This window comes from Pelodiscus sinensis, chromosome 22, assembly GCF_049634645.1.
Source record: "Pelodiscus sinensis isolate JC-2024 chromosome 22, ASM4963464v1, whole genome shotgun sequence".
NCBI lineage: Eukaryota > Metazoa > Chordata > Testudines > Trionychidae > Pelodiscus > Pelodiscus sinensis.
In genome coordinates, this window is record NC_134732.1 from 2,546,055 (window position 1) to 2,561,277 (window position 15,223).

Here is a 15,223-nt window from a genome sequence, read left to right on the forward strand (position 1 = left end):
ACAACGTGGCCACAGCCGGAGCAGACGACCCCTCCCTGCGCCTGTGAGCCGTGGCCGGGGCTGGCTGGGGACTCCCCACTGCCGCGGTCCCAGGGCTGACAGCTGGACGCGCTAGGCCCCCTGCCCTTAGCATCGCCGGCGGGAGGGCATGGGACTCCCGGCCTCCTCGCCAGGGCCCGTGCTCTGCCCCCCGAACGGGCGTCTCCACGGGAAGGAGCCAGGGACCCCAGATGCCTTAGGGCGCCGTCTCTCCAGTGTCCCCCTCCCCGGAGGCCGGGCGGTGGCTGGCGGGTGCGAGGAGGCGCCGCTTCCATCTCTGCAGCAGGGTTTCCCCAGGAGAGAAGTGGCTCTGGGGAGGCCCCTGCGGATGTCTGATGCCCTCCCCCTTGCTGGAGGTGTTTGTGTCACAGGGAACATGCCTTTTCTCCGTCCCCCCAGCATGCGCGTGCACGCGCACACGCGCACACACATGCGCGCACACACACACGCGCACACACAAGCGCACACAAGCGCGCACACACAAGCGTACACGCGCGCACACACAAGCGCGCACACACACAAGCGCGCACACACAAGCGCACACACACAAGCGCACACACACAAGCGCACACACAAGCGCGCACACACAAGTGTACACGCGCGCACACACATGCGCGCACACACACAAGCGCACACAAGCGCGCACACACAAGCGTACACGCGCGCACACACATGCGCGCACACACACAAGCGCACACGCACATGCACACACATGCACGCACACCAGGGCCGGCCCACAACATTTTAGCACCTGAGGACGCCCCAGGCCCCCTCACTTGGGCCAAAGCTTTGACAGTTCTCTTGTGCCCTCCTTCCCCCAGCCCAGCACTCCCCCATCTCTGTGCACCTAGAGCAGAGAGAATCCATCTGCACCAGCAACAGACACAGTTTTCTACGCTCTGGGTCGTAGTGGCACGACCTCCCCCCACAGTCTGGCACCTGAGGCGGCCGCCTCAGTTCGCCTCATGGTAAGGCCAGCCCTGGTGCACCTGCACGCACAACGCACACACGCCCCTCGTGCTCAGGGGGTCAGGGTCTCCTCCTGTGCGTGGCTGTCAGAGAGCTCCGGAAATGGCCGCGAGCAGGCGAGGGGCAGGTGCCGAGGCGTCGTTGGCGTGTGTCGTGGGTGTCTGGTTCTCCGTCACACCCGGACCGAGCCGCCTTGTGCTAACCCCAGAGCTGGTGGCAGGAGGAGCTGTCCTGGAGCGTCTGGACCGGCCTGCCTGGCGCCCGCGGGGGCTCTCCGCGCAGGTGGGCCGACGGGACCTCCTTGAACGAGGCTTTGCAGAGGTGAGACGCGCAGCGCCCCCGGCGAGGGGAAGCCGTCGGTCCCTGTGCTTGGGGAGGGGGGCGGTGTGTGTGCCACGGTGCCGGTGCAGCCTGTGCATGGAGTACCCAGCTGCAATGGCTGGGAATGGCGCACGAGCTCTGCAGACGGGTAGGGGGCGATGGGAACGCCCCTCCCCAGCCCCAAGGCCTGGAGCAGCCCTTGGCTGCAGCGCATACCAGGCTAGGCCCACACCGTGCTCTTGGCCATACGCTTTGGGGTGGTTCCGTGGCCACGCTGAGCCCTGGAGGAGACCCCTCTAGTGCCCGCTGGGGGATGGGCCCCACCTCCTCCCGTGCTGCTCCTCACTGGTTTCCCCTCTCGTGCCAGCCGGATTCTCCCTGCCGAAGCTCCCAGTGAGACGCTCTGTGGCCTGCTGCTGCCGTCGGGCTCCCTGCGGGAGGAGCCGTGCCGGAGACCTCACCGCTGGGTGTGCCAGACGCCGCAGAGGAACCGTAAGAGTCTGCGGGGCACCTGCTTGCTTCTGGAAAGGAGCTGGGCTCTGCAATTAGAGGGGGCGGACTATACTGAGGGGTGATCCGCTGCTGCAGTAGCATCCTCCCCTGGGGGCCGGGCTCCCCCCACGGCGCCGGGTGGTGCAGTCAGCGAGAGCTGCGGTGTGCCCGGGCGTGCAGGGCGGCTGGCACGAGCATCCGCCCCGGCTGCAGGGGCAGCGGCTTTGCTTCTGGGAGGCCGTGCCCAGCGGAGGGTGTGAGGCTGAGAGCCGCCCCTGGCTCCTTGGCACCCGCAGGGTTCTACGTGGAGATCCCCGGGAAATCCCTGTACGGGAGCCTGTCTGCCGAGGGGAGCTTGGCCTCCCTGCCCGCTGCCAAGGCCCAGTGCACCGCCCTGGGCAGGGCCTGCAGCGCGGTGGTCAGCACGGCCGGCGCGTACTACCTCTATCGCGGGACACGCTTGGTGAGCCTGGAGGATCCAGCCACGGACCCGGCAGCTGCTGTGCACGTCAAAGCAGGTACCTGCAGCCGTCAGGGCGCGGTGGGGCCGTCTCACGCCCGGAGCAGGGCCGGGAGGTTTCCCCCTGGCTGTCAGGGAGCCTGGGTACTGTCAGTGCAGCGGGGGGCTGTGCCCCGTCTCTGCTCCCCTTGCCTGGGGCACCTCCCGGCTCTGGCCCTGAATGGGGGGCTGCCGAGCCGGAGAGCGATGTGCCAGGGCTGGATTGTGTGTCTGTTTCCTGCTGCAGGGTGTGTTCCGGGCTACGCGGGGCCGGACTGTCAGTCCCAGTGCCCTGCGTGTGAAGCTGGAGTCAGCTGCAACCCTCTGACAGGCGCCTGTGACGGCCTGTTGTTCTCCAGCCGGCCGGCCGGCCCACTGGCAGCAGGTCAGCGGTGTGGGGGAGAGGCAGGTGGGCAGGACTCTGGGCAGTGCCCAGTGGCCGGCTGTGGCTGGCTGTGTCCGGCAGGGGAGTGCGGCAGCCTTGTCTGCAGGGAGGCCCAAGAGCGAAGGCCAGGGGACCTCGCAGGAGCTGCAGGGGGCATTCGCAGGTGCTGGGCTCCCGTCCTGGGGCTCCCAGGGGCTGCCCTGCCCACAAACTGGGGGGAATGGGGGGGATGAAGGTCTGTGGCTGCACTGCCACTGCTGGACTGGGGGGAGGGGAGGGGACTGCCCCAGCTGACCATGGAGCTTGCTGTCTGCTGGGGCCCGGTCTGTGGCCAGCCAGGTCGCCTCCTCTTTTCGGGGCTGCTCTCCCTCCCTGTGTCCGTTCTTGGGGTGCCGTGAACAAGCAAGAGCCCACCCTGCCTGGGGTGGAGCACCCGCCTGCCAGCGCATCCCAGCCCCTCTTCCTCTGGGCTGCCCTGGTGCCGGAAACCCGGCCCTCTCCTGGCACCTGTGGAGCGGCAGGGCCTCTCTAGCCCCACCCGGCTCTGTTCATCCCAAGGACAGTCGGCTTTTCCTGAAAGGCCCAGCTCCCCAGGCCCCCTCGGGGCACCACTCGCTCGGGCCCAGGTGTGGCGGCGCGTCGGGGTCCCCCTGATCCTGCAGCCCCGTAGCAGCAAGAACAGACCCCGCCAGCCAGTAGGACAGGGGGGGTCATTGCTTCTCCGGGACACAGCCCAGCACAGACGTGATGTGGGTACCGGAGTCAGGGCCAGGCAGCCCTAGACCCCTTGGGGGAGGGGTCCACCGCCCCCCAGCCCCTCAGCTTCATGTTTCCCAGCCAGCAACTGCCCCTTCCCCCGAAATCCGGTGTCCGTCTCCACCTCCCTCCCTTTGTCTCTCCCTGGGAAGAGCCTTGTTACCTGCTCCGGCTGGGCCTAGTGTCTGGGCCAATCCACACGTGGGGGAGTCCATGGGAATCACAGCCCAGCGCGGGGGGACCCGGGTTACAGAGCAGATAGGCGCCCCCCCCCCCGCACCACACCAGGACATGCCCAGTGCATCCTCTGAGTGTCCTAATGGCAGGAGGAGCCCTGGTGGAGGGGGGGGGGGTGACGGCGCGTTGGGATTTTCCCATCTCCTGTACCCCTGTAATGGCACGGACAGAGTCCCCCAGCCAGTAGAATGGAGGGAGTTTATTGCTTCTCCGGGATATAGCACAGCACAGATGTAATCTGGTTCCAGGGCAGGCCTAGGATGCCTCAGACCCCTTGAGATGGGGGAGACTGGGCCCCTAAATTCCAGCCCCTTTCCCTAGGCTGTCTCCTCCATGCTCCCAGGCAGAAACTAACTAACTCCCTTCCAGCCCTGCCCCTAGCCAGCGCTCCACTCCCTGTCTTCCCATTGTTCCGCTCCCTGGGAGATCACTGGTCAGACAGGTTCGGAGCCCCCTTGCATAATGACTCACTCCCTGCCCTGCTGGGCCATGCTGCAGCCAGCAGCCAGTGGAGGTCACTCACAACCCACTGCCCAGCATAGCAACCAGCAAGGTACCCCCCACTGTGTCACAGAGGGTTAGGGTAACCCTCCTCCCGGCCGCGCTCCTGAGCCTCCCAGCAGTGCCCTCACACCCTCCTGTCCTGCCTCATCCCCTCTGAGTGTGCGGGTGACCGGGCTCTCCCCTCTTGGCAGCATACGTCTCCCTGAAATGCCCGCCCTTCCCCGGCTGGGCGTTCAGGCACGGATCCTGTGTGTGGCTGGAGCACAGGGGCAGTCGGCAGGAAGCGGAGTCCGTCTGCAGGAGGTATCTGGCTGCTGATGTGCTGGAGATCAAGCCCTCCCCGGATGCGGTGAGGAAATACTGACTAACCCCTGAGTCTGGAGCCGAGGGTGGCTGGGCGCGTCTGTCTGATGGGGACCGGCATCCCAGGGCAGAGGGGTCCTGTCCTGCCTGGGTTTGCTGCTAGAGAGCCCGTCTCCCGTCACGCAAGCAGCCCTCTAGACCCTGCAGCTCTTCCTGCGCCGCAACCAGTATCGCAGCTTACAGAGGTCAATGGGAGCCTATGAAAACCCATCTCACCAACTCCCAGCAGGCTCCCCCGGTCCCAAGGACCAGCCCCATTCCCAGGGCAATGGGTACCTCCGATCTGACCCAAACGAGCACGCCGGGCCAGCCCTTTAGCATCTACCATCTAAGGCATGGGTTCCCAGACTGGGGGGCGTGAAGAAATTCCGGGGGGGGGGGGCGCAAGGTGACCCAGCCCCCCTGCCAATCTCCCCCACTAAGTTTCGCTGCTATTCTTGTTTTTTCGGCCCTGGTCAGTTCCTTTTTGTTTTGCTCAACAAGTTTTGCTGCTATTGGTGGGGGGAGGGGGTGTGAGGGTTTCTCAAAAATCAAAAAGGGGGCGTGATGCCGAAAAGTTTGGGACCCACTGCTCACTGCTCGAAAGGCTTTGAAAAGAAAGCAAAGGGTGAGCGTCCAATTGTTAACGGAACACATTGCACACGCGTGTCGCACAGGCTCGTACAGAGAGAAACTGCTCTCGTGAAAGTCTCCAAAATCATCCCTTGCGAGGATGGGTCAACAAAACCTTCCGGGCCCTTTGCACCTAGCAAAGGTGCTTCTGAAGCGATGAGCTGGAACGCGACAAAAATGGAGGCACCTCTAGGGCCCTTTGGATAATCTTGCCCGTGTGGGGGGAATCCCATTGTCCTCCGGGGTGAACGTACCTCCCCAAAATGGAGTTTGTCACAGGCGTGAGTCTCCGGTCCACGTCCTTAGGCGAGCGGCCCTGGGGGGCCCGTCTGACGGCAGGTTCGCAGGGGGGTTCCTGCGAGGGGCGTTGGCCGCTCGTGGGGCCCGTTGTCAGTGCGTATTGCTTTCCGCGCGAGCGTTCGCAGGAGCGGGGCCGTGTGCCTCTCCCAGAAGCAAACGTTAGCAATACAAGCGCAGAGCCACGACTCGTAACTCCCAATACAAACCCCAGCCCTGCGTGTGGACAACGGGAGCGGAAGCAGCGCAGCGTCGGCTTGCACACCTCCCGCGGCACACGGCTTGCACACCTCCCGCGGCACACGGCTTGCACACCTCCCGCGGCACACGGCTTGCACACCTCCCGCGGCACACGGCTGGTGCTGCATGGACACGGGCGAGGCTCGTTCCGCCGTACACCCAAGAAGGCGATGCCTGTGCTCAGCCCAGGGCGGCTGCAAGGGGCCAGTCTGGGGCGGCTGTGTGCAGCAAGGCACGGGAGGCGCCAGGGGTTGGTCAGCGCAGGCCTGGGCGTGGCCTGGAACACGTTCTTCAGAAGAACAAGCTCTCGCCTCCGCCTTCCTCAGCTCAGAGCTCTGGCCTGGGCGGGCCCAGCGGCCGGCAGGGCAGCACTAGCCCTAGGGGAGATTTCTGCAGCGCGGCACCCTCATGTTCTGCTTCTTGCAGCTCTGCGGGACCCCTTCCGGCGGGCGAGGCCCTGCGGCGCCCTGCCCCTCCGGCTCTCTCTGGTCCTGCCAGCGAGCCGAAGGTCAGAGCATTGGCCTCCCTGTGGGCATCTTTCTCTGCTCTTGGGTGGGGCCAGGAGCTCAGGGGGAGGGCGGTTCCCATTCTCCGTGCTCCCGCAGCAGGGATCTAGCAGGGATCGCCAAGCAGAGCCCCCCCCCCCACATGCCTGCAGGGGCAGCGGGGCTGAGGCTGTGGAAGTGGGCAGGGAGTCTGAGGCCGTGGGCCAGGGGGCTGTGGATGCAGGGGGTGGGTGGGGGCAGGGGATGGGCAGGGAGGCTGAGGCTGTGGGTGTGGGCCAGGGGGCTGTGGATGCAGGGAGTGGGCGGGTGCAGGGGGTGGGCCAGTGGGCTGTGGGTGCAGGGGGTGGGCGGGCGCAGGGGTGGGCAGGGAGGCTGTGGGTGTGGGCTGGGGGGCTGTGGTGCAGGGCACGGGCAGGCGCAGGGGGTGGGCCGGGGGGCTGTGGTGCAGGGCACGGGCGGGCGCAGGGGGTGGGCCGGGGGGGCTGTGGGTGCAGGGAGGCTGAGGCTCTGGGTGTGGGTCGGGGAGCTGTGGGTGCAGGGAGTGGGTGGGTGCAGGGGGTGGGCAGGGAGGCTGAGGCTGTGGGTGTGGGTCGGGGGGCTGTGGTGCAGGGCACGGGCGGGCGGGCGCAGGGGGTGGGCCGGGGGGGCTGTGGGTGCAGGGAGGCTGAGGCTGTGGGTGTGGGTCGGGGAGCTGTGGGTGCAGGGAGTGGGTGGGTGCAGGGGGTGGGCAGGGAGGCTGAGGCTGTGGGTGTGGGCCGGGGGGCTGTGGTGCAGGGCACGGGCGGGCGCAGGGGGTGGGCCGGGGGGGCTGTGGGTGCAGGGAAGCTGAGGCTGTGGGTGTGGGTCGGGGAGCTGTGGGTGCAGGGAGTGGGTGGGTGCAGGGGGTGGGCAGGGAGGCTGAGGCTGTGGGTGTGGGCCGGGGGGCTGTGGTGCAGTGAGGCTGTGGGTGTGGGTCGGGGAGCTGTGGGTGCAAGGAGTGGGCGGGTGCAGGGAGTGGGCAGGGAGGCTGTCACTCACAGGGGCTGTGGGGACCCCTCTCTGCAGACGTGCGGCTGCCGGCTCTTCGAGAGAAGCTGCTGGTGTCCTTCAAGGCCTTTGCGTGGCAGAGCCATGCCTCGCTGGGGGCAGCCACGGACTCCTGCTTCCTGCAGCGAGAGAACTGCACCGGGGTGGTGCGGCGGGATGGCGCCTACTACACCGTCAACGGGACCGTGCTCGTCGACAGCCCTGGCTCCGGCGTCACCCTCTACGTCAAGTCAGGTGGCGAGGCCACTCGGGGCGGGCGGGTGCCAGAGGGCGGCCGTGAGGCGGGGCGCTTCCCCCCCGTGGGCTCAGACCCGGGTGCTGGGGCTCTGGGGCGTCGGGAAGACTGGATCCCTGTCATGGCTTCTCCAGGCCGGGCCTGGCCGCTCCGGCTCCGCCAGTGGCTGGTAAAGTGCCGCCCAAGCGAGAGCAGGACGGGGCCCGTCACCGCGGTGGCGCTGAGCGCCTGGGCTTGTTTTGCAGCCTGCTCCCCTGGCTATCACGGCGCGGGGTGCGCCAGACCCTGCCTGCCCTGCGCCCGCCCTCGCACCTGGAACCCCCTGAGCGGCCGCTGCGAAGGGATGCTGAGCTGTGTGCGCAGCGTGGGCCCATCCTGTCTCCACGGTAACAGTGCAGCCCTTCTCACACCGGGCAGCACGGGCGGGGGGCAGCGTGGATGGGTGGGGGCAACGCGGGCAGGTGGGGGGCAGTGTAGATGGGTGGGGGCAGCGTGTGCAAGTGGGGGGCAGTGAGGGGGAAATCTCGCTCCCCTGGGGTACAGAGCCCCCAGAAGGGTCCGAGGCCGGAGGTCAAATCAAATCAGTGAGGCAGGAGAGAAACCTAGAAGAGAAAACTTTATGATGCATGCATGCAGGCTGTTACACCAAGAGTGAAGCAGCAGCCCTGACAGACAGATTCAGGGATCCTATATACAGAATGCTTAGACAGCTCAGTTGTGGATTGTTCTTCTTTAACATATCAAAGTCTCAGCAGAAGCACTCTGAGACTTCTGTTCCCCCCAGGAGAGCTAGACGTAAGTTTTACAGAACAAAGCCACATGAGAACTTGAGTGGAGGAGTCTACAAGGCAAACTGTGACAAAGATAAGGGTTTACATGACAAATTGTGACAGACTAGGAGTATCCATGAACTTGAGATAGGGTTAGAGTTAATTTGATTTCTCTCTGTTACAGGGAGAGAGGCCTGGAAAACTTTTAACCCTTACAGCAGTTTTCTTTCAGAGTTTTGATTTCTGCACAGTCCCCCCTTTGACACAATTGGAGTTATTTGATTTTCCCCACAGCAGTGTGGATGGGTGGGGGGCAGCACGGGAGGGCGGGGGGCAGTGTGGATGGGTGGGGGCTGTGTGTGCGGGCGGGGTGCAGTGTGGATGGGTGGGGGCAGCGTGTGCGAGTGGGGGGCAGTGTGGATGGGTGAGGGCAGCGCGGGCAGGTGGGGGGCAGTGTGGATGGGTGGGGGCAGTGTGTGCGGGCGGGGGGCAGCACAGGAGGGCGGGGGGGCAGTGTGCTCAGGCAGGGCAATGGGGGAGGTATCTCCATTCTGTGACCTAGGGATGGAAGGGGTGGAGCCCAGGAGAAAGGAGATGAACGGAGCTGGGCCGAGTGACCAGCCCTGCGGCCGCCCCCCCCACTCACCCCGGAGAGGAGAACCCCCTGCCCATCTGGCTTCTTGCTCCAGGGCACAAGGGGAGTCTGGGACTCAGGGCACAAGGAAGCGCCCCCTCCGGGACACCCTGGCTGCAGCCCCGGCCGAGGGTGCAGGGGCAGCTCTGGCCTGTGGCCTGTGTGCTCTGCTCCCTCCCGTATTCCCCAGGAGTAGCGTGGCTGGCAGCCGGCGTCAGGGGCATGGCAGGCCCAGCCTCTGGCTCCGGCCTCCCGCCTGGCACCACGGCGCTGGTGAGAACACGTCCCGGTGCAGGACGCCCTTACCAGCAAGAGGCAGGGGTGGGCTGTTTCTGTCATCTCCAGTCTCCTTGCCAGCTTCCCAGAGGCCGGCCTGGCTGGGCCCCAGCACGGCCATCGGCTCGCGTGGTCTGCAGAGGTGAAGGGCAGCGAGGTGTCCCTGCCCCACAGGGACGTGTCTTACAAGTCAGGAGGGGCCCGGACGCAGGCCCTGGGGGCGGCAGCCATGTTAATTCTGTCTCTTGGGTTCGGGAGCAGGACAACCCCCCGGTTTCCCCAGGCTTTGTGTGCTGCTAGTCTGTCAACGGAGGGCACCACGTCCCTTTGTCTGGGACAGGCACATTTGTCTCCTTTCCTGGGCTGGGCTGTCTGGTCTCAAACACGTTCTCAAAGCGCCAGGCGCAGGGACTCATAAGGTCACGTGACAGGTTAGCGCCTGCCCTTTACATGCTGTGAGTAACGAGGGCGTCGCTCGCTCTCCTGTGGCACCGCAAGGCACGTTCGGTGCATACGTGGGGGGTGTGAGCCAGACGTGACCAGGGTCACAGCCCGCCTTTGCCCTGGCTTCTGCCCGGCCTGGCTAGTGGCTGCTCCAGGGAGTGTCTGTGAGGGGACGGGGGCTGGGAGTGGGAGTCGGGACAGAGATTGGTTTCTGACTCTGCCCCAGCCTTGGGCTGGTGCAGACAGGTCAGTGGGCGAGGGCTGCAGGCCCTGGCCCAGTGGCCATGGGCCTGGTGAGGAGCAGGAGCCGTCTCCTGGTTGCCTCGCCAGGTCTGGTCAGCGGGAGGTGCCCTGGGCGCGCTGGCTGGTGGTACTGGGACGGACATTGCTACTACGTGGAGGAGAGCGAGGCCAAGACGTGGCAGCAGGCGGAGGCAGCCTGCAGCGCCGCTGGAGAAGGCGTGGGGCTGCTGGCTCTCGACAGCCTGGAGGAGAAGGTACCTGAGAAGTGCAGCCTGAGGCAGCACCCCGGGGCCCTTCCTAGAGCACAACACTGGGACGCAGGGAGGAAGCCGAGGGGGCTTCCTGACTCCGACGCCTGGCTGCTCCCTCGGGTGCAGAGGAAGGTCTCCTGTTCCCAGGGTCTGCTTACGGACCATCCTGGGGCCCCTCCGCATTTCCCCCAGCCAGTGCCTCTTGGGAGAGGCAAGAGGCCAGCTGAGCGTTCGCACTGCCCCCAGCTGGCTTGGCAGGGAGGGGGGGGGGGCTTGCACTGGCCTGTCCTTGTGTGGCTGAGCTGTCCCCTCGCATCCAGCGCATCCTTCCCGTGCTCGGGGCCCGTGGCTGCTGGCTGCTTCCCTCATGGGTGACGTGGAGCATGGCCTGGCTGGAGCTGGCCCAGGGGGAAGGGACGGGGCAACAGCAATGTGCCCAGCGGGTAGAGTGGGGAGGCTCTGGGGCAGTCCCCTCTCAGTGCGGGGGAGGGGGAGGGATACACTCTGTGACCTACACCCCACCCCCCCAGGATGTGCTCAGGGTGCCAGGGAGCCAGGAAGGAGCTTCAAGGGGCCGCGGGGCAGGGTAAGTGCCTCCTGGCTGACCCATCCCTGCCCCGGACTTGTCCTCCTGGTCTCCTTCCTCGTGGGCTGCCCTGGGCCCCCCCAAGCACTGCTGAGCCCGAGCGCGGAGCTGGGCCCTGCACTAACCCGCGGCTGGCTCCACGCAGGCCTGGCTGGCAGCCATGGTGCAGAGGGACAGCTGGATCGGGCTCAACGACCTAGACGGCGACGGCCGCTGGACGTGGGCGGCGGGTCAGCACATGGATGGTGCGGCCGCCTGGTGAGCCAGGGGCTGACGGTGCCAGAGGGGCCTGCTAGGGGGCCTGGGTGTGCTCCTGTGGGAAGGGGCTACCCCGCACAGGCAGGGCAGGGCAGTAATAGCTGGGGGTATCCCTCACACCCCGGCTGGGGCTTGCCCCACTGAGACCTGGGGCTCTCTCCAGCCAGTCCCACCGTGCGGCCAGCGGCTGGGGCGGCTGGTGCTCCAAAGGCAGGCGAGGGACTGTAGGTGCAGATCATGTCCCCAGGCTCTGGGCTGCGGGTACGCAAGCCCCTGCATGTTATCTGGCCCTGCCTGGCGGGGGGAGGGGTTCTGTGCACTGCCATCCCCCCCCCCTCGGCTAGGCTGGAGCTGCCTTGCCTCAAATGCTCTAGCCTGCAGGTTACGCCTCCGCAGCTCCCATTGGCTGGCAATTGCTGCCCCTGGGAGCTGTGGGGGGTGGTGCCCTGCAGGCCAGCGCATGGCAGCCGCAGTGGGCAGCACCCCCTGTCCTTTCCCTGAGCCTGTGCCAACAAAGGAGCGCTGCCCCAGGTAAGCACCCCGACCCCAACCCTCTGCCCCAACCCTGAGCCCCTTCCTGCACCCCGATTCCTGCCCAGACCCTGCACCCCAACTCCAGCCCTGGGTCCCTGCCTCACTCCAAGCCCCTCTGCCCCAGCCTGGATTCCCCGCCTGCACCCCAAACCTCATCCCCAGAGCCCACACCCCAACCTGGAGCCCTCTTCTGCATTCAGAACCCCTCATTTTTGGCCCCACCCTGGAGCCTAGGAGCCCCCACAAAATCTAATAGCCCTGGGCCCCCAGAAGAGTTAATCCAGGCCTGGATCGGCACATGGGGTGGCATCCTCCTTTGCCCCCCCCCCACCCATGGGGCTGGGGGCCTGGGGCATTTCTTCCCCTCATGCATGGGGCCAGGTGCTTTCTTTCCCTCCATCGCCATGGGGCCAGGGGCCTGGGGTATGTATCTGGCCACTGGGATGTTTCTCCCCCCGCCTATGGAAGCCTTCTCCTTTCTTTAGGGGCCAAGGTGCCGCCTGAGCCCTGCTCTCCCTGCCCCCATCAGGAGGCCCACGTGCCCAGGGAGAGGTGCCCCCTTTTTCCGTGTGTCTCGGGTGGGCTGAGGCAGTGGCCAGTCCCACAGGGTGGGGCTCCTGAGGGTGTGAGCTGCCCCAGCTCCCTGCCCTGCTCCGCCCGGTGTGGCAAGGCCCCGGCTGCTGTGGAGAGACTGTCTGTGCTTCCCCTCAGGCTGGCCGGGGTGCCACTCCCCCCGGGGGGCTGCCTGGGCATCGGCGCCCCTGGGCAGCCTGGCCTGGTCGTCTCCAACTGCTCAGGACTCAAGCCCTGGGTGTGCGAAGGAGCCGAGGGTAAGTACCCGCCGTGCAGCCCGGATGGAGAATTCAGCACCGGGATGCTCAGGGCGGCTTGGGGCACCGGCCAGACTCGGTGCCACTCACCACGCGGCAGTGCCTGCTCTGGCAGCTGGTCTCCTGTGCCAGCCCCAAGGGCAGGGGGGGCTCATGGGGCTGCCCAAGGACTGGAGGGGGGCAGCTCCCCAGTCCCCAGTGCTGGCTCTGTGGGTGGGGGGTGAGGTGCCCTGGCTGCTGTGCCAGGCTTGGCAGGGAATGTGCCCCGTCCACACCAGGGAGTGGGCTGAAGGCTCCCGGGAGCTGTGCTCAGAGGTGGCCTGTGGCCTGTGGACGGGGCTCTGGACGGCCTGACTCCCAGGGTTTTCTCCATGCAGCTCCCTGGAGCCGCTGCCCCACAGAGCCTGGCTGGCGACACTGGAACGGCAGCTGCTACTACTGGGACGCGTCCTTGGCCAGCACCTGGCAGGAGGGGCTGCGAGTGTGTCGGCGGTTCAGGCAGACCGAGCTGCTGTACCTGGCCTCCCGCCAGGAGAAGGTGTGAACCTGCCGGTGGGGAGGGGAGCAACCAGGCCCCAGCGGGTGGGGCAGCTGCTCCATCCCCGCCCCCCCTTTAGTGGGTTAAACGTGGGGCTAGCCGCACGTCTGCCTGTGTAGCCGCGCACAGGGGGTTCTGCACCCCCAGCGTAGCCCCGGCTGGGAGGAACGGGACGGGGCTGGAACAGGCTGATTGTAACTGTGCGTGTAGGAAACAGGCCCCATCTGTCAGCCAGGCCACTGCTTCCGAACCAGCACCCAACCGCAGAGCTGGCCCTAGTCCCTAGGCGAGGACGCTGGGCCCGGCTGTCTGCAGAAGGCTGCCCAGGCACCGTGCGCGAGAGTCCTGAGCCGGCCCGTTTCCTTCCAGGACTGGGTCTGTTCCCACTTCCAGGGGCCCTTCTGGACAGGCCTGAACGATCAGACGGAGGAATCGGTGTTTCAGTGGACGACGGGAGAGCCCATCGCCAGGCAGCTTGCAGAGTGAGCGCCTGGCTTCCTGGCACTGCTGCCACGGGCCCTCCGTGGATGCTGTCGTGGCAGGGCCTGTCCGAGTCCTGGCCAGGCAGAGGCACCAGGAGTCCGGAGCAGACACCGTCCATTCCGCCCAGTGGGCTGCCCCGGAAGAGGCCAGGCCAGGCTCTTCCAACAGGGCGGGTGTTTGGGTCCCCCGCTAGGGGTAACGCTCATCCGAAAAGCTTCCCCCGGAATCCCAGCTGGGGGTGCTGGCCCTGGCGGCTGTCTGTGGTCTAGCCGCACGGGGGGCCAAGGGGCGCACTGCGTAAGCGCGCTGCATGCGTTCCTGCTGCTCGGGGCAGGGCCGCCCCCTTCCCCCAGAGCTTCCCGGCAGCGCTCGGTGGAATTTCCATCACTGGCCCCTTTCAGATCAAGGCTGGGGGGTTTGCTTGGAGATCTGCACTGGGGCTGATTTGGGGCAGTTCTCTAGAGAGAGCCCCATGCAGGTGCATGTGTCCCCACCCCGCGTCTGTGTCTGCCCAAGAGCCATGGATGCTCCCATCCGTATTGGTGGGGGGGGGGCATGGCTATGAAGCGGGGAGCCGTGGATGCTCCCATCCGTATCGGTGGGGGGGCGTGGCTATGAAGCGGGGAGCCGTGGATGCTCCCATCTGTATCGGTGGGTGGGGGGGGCACATGGCTATGAAGCGGGGAGCCGTGGATGCTCCCATCTGTATCGGTGGGTGGGGGGGGCATGTGGCTATGAAGCGGGGAGCCGTGGATGCTCCCATCTGTATTGGTGGGTGGGGGGGGCACGTGGCTATGAAGCGGAGAACCATGGATGCTCCCATCTGTATCGGCGGGTGGGGGGGGCACGTGGCTATGAAGCGGGGAGCCATGGATGCTCCCATCTGTATCGGTGGGCGGGGGGGGGGGACGTGGCTATGAAGCGGGGAGCCGTGGATGCTCCCATCTGTATCGGTGGGTGGGGGGGGCACGTGGCTATGAAGCGGGGAGCCGTGGATGCTCCCATCTGTATCGGTGGGTGGGGGGGCACGTGGCTATGAAGCGGAGAACCGTGGATGCTCCCATCTGTATTGGCGGGTGGGGGGGGCACATGGCTATGAAGCGGGGAGCCATGGATGCTCCCATCTGTATCGGTGGGCGGGGGGGGGGGGACATGGCTATGAAGCGGGGAGCCGTGGATGCTCCCATCTGTATTGGCGGGTGGGAGGGGCACGTAGCTATGAAGCGGAGAACCGTGGATGCTCCCATCTGTATTGGCGGGTGGGGGGGGCACGTGGCTATGAAGCGGGGAGCCGTGGATGCTCCCATCTGTATCGGCGGGTGGGGGGGGCACATGGCTATGAAGCGGGGAGCCGTGGATGCTCCCATCTGTATTGGCGGGTGGGGGGGGCATATGGCTATGAAGCGGGGAGCCGTGGATGCTCCCATCTGTATCGGCGGGTGGGGGGCACGTGGCTATGAAGCGGGGAGCCGTGGATGCTCCCATCCGTATCGGCGGGCGGGGGGCACGTGGCTATGAAGCGGGGAGCCGTGGATGCTCCCATCTGTATTGGCGGGTGGGGGGGGCACGTGGCTATGAAGCGGAGAGCCATGGATGCTCCCATCTGTATTGGCGGGTGGGGGGGGCACGTGGCTATGAAGCGGAGAGCCTTGGATGCTCCCATCTGTATCGGTGGGCGGGGGGGACGTGGCTATGAAGCGGGGAGCCTTGGATGCTCCCATCTGTATCGGTGGGCGGGGGGCACGTGGCTATGAAGCGGAGAGCCATGGATGCTCCCATCTGTATCGGTGGGCGGGGGGCACGTGGCTATGAAGCGGGGAGCCGTGGATGCTCCCATCTGTATCGGCGGGTGGGGGGCACGTGGCTATGAAGCGGGGAGCCGTGGATGCTCCCAT

At 66.3% G+C, this 15,223-nt stretch overlaps 1 protein-coding gene across 6 annotated transcripts in view; it reads left to right on the forward strand.

Annotated features, from left to right (window-relative positions):
• Nucleotides 1-15,223, forward strand: part of LOC112547246 (uncharacterized) — a 41,764-nt gene that overhangs the window by 18,868 nt on the left and 7,673 nt on the right. For all 6 annotated transcript variants that reach the window (XM_075905645.1, XM_075905644.1, XM_075905648.1 and 3 more), the window contains 13 exons: nucleotides 1,217-1,329; nucleotides 1,697-1,821; nucleotides 2,118-2,339; nucleotides 2,568-2,705; nucleotides 4,394-4,551; nucleotides 6,141-6,222; nucleotides 7,265-7,480; nucleotides 7,727-7,867; nucleotides 9,936-10,102; nucleotides 10,831-10,943; nucleotides 12,189-12,307; nucleotides 12,685-12,845; nucleotides 13,215-13,327. In XM_075905645.1, coding sequence (XP_075761760.1) covers nucleotides 1,217-1,329; nucleotides 1,697-1,821; nucleotides 2,118-2,339; nucleotides 2,568-2,705; nucleotides 4,394-4,551; nucleotides 6,141-6,222; nucleotides 7,265-7,480; nucleotides 7,727-7,867; nucleotides 9,936-10,102; nucleotides 10,831-10,943; nucleotides 12,189-12,307; nucleotides 12,685-12,845; nucleotides 13,215-13,327 — 1,868 coding nt within the window. The remainder of the gene's footprint in view (nucleotides 1-1,216; nucleotides 1,330-1,696; nucleotides 1,822-2,117; nucleotides 2,340-2,567; nucleotides 2,706-4,393; nucleotides 4,552-6,140; nucleotides 6,223-7,264; nucleotides 7,481-7,726; nucleotides 7,868-9,935; nucleotides 10,103-10,830; nucleotides 10,944-12,188; nucleotides 12,308-12,684; nucleotides 12,846-13,214; nucleotides 13,328-15,223) is intronic.